The sequence below is a fragment of the Penaeus japonicus genome, unplaced genomic scaffold, assembly GCF_977035675.1.
Source record: "Penaeus japonicus unplaced genomic scaffold, GWHDUDI00000001_assembly GWHDUDI00000029, whole genome shotgun sequence".
NCBI classification, from domain to species: domain Eukaryota; kingdom Metazoa; phylum Arthropoda; class Malacostraca; order Decapoda; family Penaeidae; genus Penaeus; species Penaeus japonicus.
Window position 1 is genome coordinate 28,274,591 of NW_028234431.1, and position 5,000 is coordinate 28,279,590.

The 5,000-nt window shown below is 49.9% G+C and overlaps 1 protein-coding gene across 2 annotated transcripts in view; it reads left to right on the forward strand.

Moving 5' to 3' along the window:
• The window catches only part of LOC147468432 (protein croquemort-like), a 16,970-nt gene that overhangs the window by 5,428 nt on the left and 6,542 nt on the right, over nt 1–5,000 (forward strand). For both annotated transcript variants that reach the window (XM_086554136.1, XM_086554137.1), the window contains exons 6-9: nt 1–86; nt 336–461; nt 820–889; nt 1,715–1,856. The exon at nt 1–86 is cut by the window's left edge and continues 40 nt beyond it. In XM_086554136.1, the coding sequence (XP_086410262.1) occupies nt 1–86; nt 336–461; nt 820–889; nt 1,715–1,856 (424 nt within the window). The remainder of the gene's footprint in view (nt 87–335; nt 462–819; nt 890–1,714; nt 1,857–5,000) is intronic.

Sequence of the window (5,000 nt, forward strand, 5' to 3'; positions counted from 1 at the left end):
CTAGCCTGAACTTGATGTTTAATTCACTGGGTGAACAGCTCATCGTAAGAGCCACAGCCGGGGAGATCATATTCGATGGATTTCAGGTAACTTTTATTTTTTATTTTTAAAAAGAAGTGTATAAACGGATTTACATATGTATACAGGGTAGGATACGAGAATCACATTTTTTTTCAACTGTGCTGAAACTTTTTTTTATTCGATGATGTGGTATAGTTTTTTTTTTTTTGGAATTTATTTGGAATATTGATCATTATTTATCAATCATTGGTATGTGCTAAGAAATTATTTTCACTCTTTCTCACATTGTTTCAACCCTCCCCCACGTTTTTCAGGATCCGCTTCTAGATTGGATGCAGGAAAACATGGTTGCGGATAACGGAACACTTCATAATGTCACCGATTTACTGCCGATTCCTCCTGGTCTTACCGATTACGATCGCTTTGGATGGTTTTATGGCGTGTGTTTATTGTTTGTATTTTTTGTTTTCACTTGATCATTTTTTTGTATTAGGGAAGAAAAGTTTTATAGTATTTTTTTCATTACTATTTCACTTCGATTCAAATTTTCTTCGCGTATTTTCACGTGTCTTGAGTCCTTCACTTGATTATTGATCCACGTTATAATTAAATATTCCCAGTGTCTTCTATATCATTTCATTCATATTTACGCATTTAAATCATTTCAATATCTCATCTACAATGAATAATTAATCAACAAATACTTCCAAGAATAACCTCCATTTTCTTTATTCAAACCGCCTCAAGTCCTTTCGTTTTCTTTCATTGATTTCTTTTTTTTTCTCTTTCTTTTTCTAGCGTAATTTGTCGCTCACTTATGACGGGGAATTTAACATGAAAACGGGAGAGGACACACTGGATGAACTTGGTAGGCCTAAGTTTGTGTTATTGTTGTTGTTTATATTATTTTAGTATTATCATTGTTGTTGGTGTTGCTATTACTATTTTTCTTATTATTACTATTATTATATTTGTTGTTGTTGTTATCCTTATTGTTTTTTGTTGTTATTATCAGTATTATTGTTATTTATCATCGTTATTTTTATCATTATTATTATAACTGTTGTTGCTGTCTTTGTAATTACTATTTTCATTGTTATTGTTATTATTATCATTAATACTATTATTGTTATTATTATTTGTGTTATTGCTATTGTAGCAGTGTTATTGATATTGTCATTATTATTAGTAGTAGCAGTGTTATTGATATTGTCATTATTAGTAGTAGTAGTATTACTATTGTTATTATCATTATAATTATTGTTATTATTATCATCTTCATTATCATTGTTGTTATGATTGCTGCTGCTGTTATATCATTGTTATTAGTATTATTAGTAATAGGAGTGGAAATAGCAGTATCATTATTGTTATCATTATCATTAGTAGTAGTAGTAGTATCATTATCATTATTAATATCCTTATTGTTATTATTATTAGCATTATCATTCTCAACATTATTATTATTATTGTCATTATTATGGTTATCATTATTGCTATTACCATTATCATTATCCTCATTATTATTACCGTAGCCATTGTTACTGTTTTTTGTTGTTATCATGATCATTATCATTATCATAGATGATCATTATTCTTGCTGTTGTTAATTCTCAAACCATCTATTTTCCTTTTAACAAAACAGGGTGCTTATACTCTCTCTCTCTCTCTCTTTCTCTCTCTCGCTCAACAGGCAAGGTCGACCTCTGGAATCGACGTCGGGAGACTGACTTCTTCGACCCCCCATGCAACCAGGTGTCCGGGTCAGCTGGGGAGATTTGGCCCCCCAATCTCAAGAAGGATTTTGTCGATTTCTACAGTCCCGATCTGTGCATGTGAGAGTTTTGTTACTGTAGTTTTTTTTTTTCTTTCTTTCTTTCTCTCTTCTTTCTTCTCTCTGTTTCTCTGTTCTCCCTCTTTCCATATCCATTTCTCTTCCTTTTCCTACACCCTCTTCACCACCATCCTCCACCTCCTCCACTTTTCTCTCACCTCCAATGTGCCTCCACCACATTCACCCACCACCTCCTTCACCGCCTACCACCTCTTTCACTGCCATCCACCTCCTTTACCACCTTTCACCTCCTTCACCACCATCCACTTCCTTTACCACCTTCCACCCCCTTCACCGCCATCCATCTCCTTCACCGCCATCCATCTCCTTCACCGCCTTCCACCTCCTTCACCGCCTTCCACCTCCTTCACCGCCTTCCACTTCCTCCACCTACTTCACCGCCTTCCACCTCCTTCACCGCCTTCCACCTCCTTCACCGCCTTCCACCTCCTTCACCACCTTCCACCTCCTTCACCGCCTTCCACCTCCTTCACCACCTTCCACCTCCTTCACCGCCTTCCACCTCCTTCACCGCCTTCCACCTCCTCCACCGCCTTCCACCTCCTCCTCCACCGCCTTCCTCCTCCTCATCCACCGCCTTCCACCTCCTCATCCACCGCCTTCCACCTCTTCCTCCACCGCCTTCCACCTCTTCCTCCACCGCCTTCCACCTCTTCCTCCACCGCCTTCCACCTCTTCCTCCACCGCCTTCCTCCTCCTCCACCGCCTTCCACCTCCTTCACCGCCTTCCACCTCCTTCACCGCCTTCCACTTCCTCCACCTCCTTCACCGCCTTCCACCTCCTTCACCGCCTTCCACCTCCTTCACCGCCTTCCACCTCCTTCACCGCCTTCCACCTCCTTCACCGCCTTCCACCTCCTTCACCGCCTTCCACCTCCTTCACCGCCTTCCACCTCCTTCACCGCCTTCCACCTCCTTCACCGCCTTCCACCTCCTCCACCACCTTCCACCTCCTTCACCGCCTTCCACCTCCTTCAACGCCTTCCACCTCCTTCACCGCCTTCCACCTCCTCCACCTACTTCACCGCCTTCCACCTCCTTCACCGCCTTCCACCTCCTTCACCGCCTTCCACCTCCTTCACCGCCTTCCACCTCCTTCACCGCCATCCACCTCCTTCACCGCCTTCCACCTCCTTCACCGCCTTCCACCTCCTTCACCGCCTTCCACCTCCTTCACCGCCTTCCACCTCCTTCACCGCCTTCCACCTCCTTCACCGCCTTCCACCTCCTCCACCACCTTCCACCTCCTTCACTTCCCTTCACTCCACCTCCACCTCCTTCACCCCTTCCACCTCCTCACCGCCTTCCACCTCTCAAACGCCTTCCACCTCCTCCACCGCCCACCTACTTCACCGCCTTCCACCTCCTTCACCGCCTTCCACCCCCTTCACCGCCTTCCACCTCCTTCAACGCCTTCCACCTCCTTCACCGCCTTCCACCTCCTTCACCACCTTCCACCTCCTTCACCACCTTCCACCTCCTTCACCACCTTCCACCTCCTTCACCGCCTTCCACCCCCTTCACCGCCTTCCACCTCCTTCACCACCTTCCACCTCCTCCACCACCTTCCACCTCCTTCACCGCCTTCCACCTCCTTCACCGCCTTCCACCTCCTTCAACGCCTTCCACCTCCTTCACCGCCTTCCACTTCCTCCACCTACTTCACCGCCTTCCACCTCCTTCACCGCCTTCCACCCCCTTCACCGCCTTCCACCCCCTTCACCGCCTTCCACCTCCTTCACCGCTTTCCACCTCCTTCACCACCTTCCACCTCCTTCAACGCCTTCCACCTCCTTCACCGCTTTCCACCTCCTTCACCGTCCTCCACCTCCATCACCTCCTCCCCCTGCCTCCACCACACTCACCCACCACCACTTCCTTCACCACCCTCCACCTCCAATACCTCCACCCCCTGCCTCCACCACACTCACCCACCACCACTTTTTCCACCGCCTTCCATCTCCATCACCTCCTCCCCCTGCCTCCACCACACTCACCCACCACCACTTCCTTCACCGCCCTCCACCTCCATCACCTCCACCCCCTGTCTCCACCACACTCACCCACCACCACTTTTTCCACCGCCTTCCATCTCCATCACCTCCTCCCCCTGCCTCCACCACACTCACCCACCACCACTTCCTTCACCGCCTTCCATCTCCATCACCTCCTCCCCCTGCCTCCACCACACTCACCCACCACCACTTCCTTCACCGCCCTCCACCTCCATCACCTCCACCCCCTGTCTCCACCACACTCACCCACCACCACTTTCTCCACCGCCCTCCACCTCCATCACCTCCTCCCCCTGCCTCCACCACACTCACCCACCACCACTTTTTCCACCGCCCTCCACCTCCATCACCTCCACCCCCTGCCTCCACCACACTCACCCACCACCACTTCCTTCACCGCCCTCCACCTCCATCACCTCCACCCCCTGTCTCCACCACACTCACCCACCACCACTTTTTCCACCGCCTTCCATCTCCATCACCTCCTCCCCCTGCCTCCACCACACTCACCCACCACCACTTCCTTCACCGCCTTCCATCTCCATCACCTCCTCCCCCTGCCTCCACCACACTCACCCACCACCACTTCCTTCACCGCCCTCCACCTCCATCACCTCCTCCCCCTGCCTCCACCACACTCACCCACCACCACTTTTTCCACCGCCTTCCATCTCCATCACCTCCTCCCCCTGCCTCCACCACACTCACCCACCACCACTTTTTCCACCGCCCTCCACCTCCATCACCTCCACCCCCTGCCTCCACCACACTCACCCACCACCACTTCCTTCACCGCCCTCCACCTCCATCACCTCCACCCCCTGTCTCCACCACACTCACCCACCACCACTTTTTCCACCGCCTTCCATCTCCATCACCTCCTCCCCCTGCCTCCACCACACTCACCCACCACCACTTCCTTCACCGCCTTCCATCTCCATCACCTCCTCCCCCTGCCTCCACCACACTCACCCACCACCACTTCCTTCACCGCCCTCCACCTCCATCACCTCCACCCCCTGTCTCCACCACACTCACCCACCACCACTTTCTCCACCGCCCTCCACCTCCATCACCTCCTCCCCCTGCCTCCACCACACTCACCCACC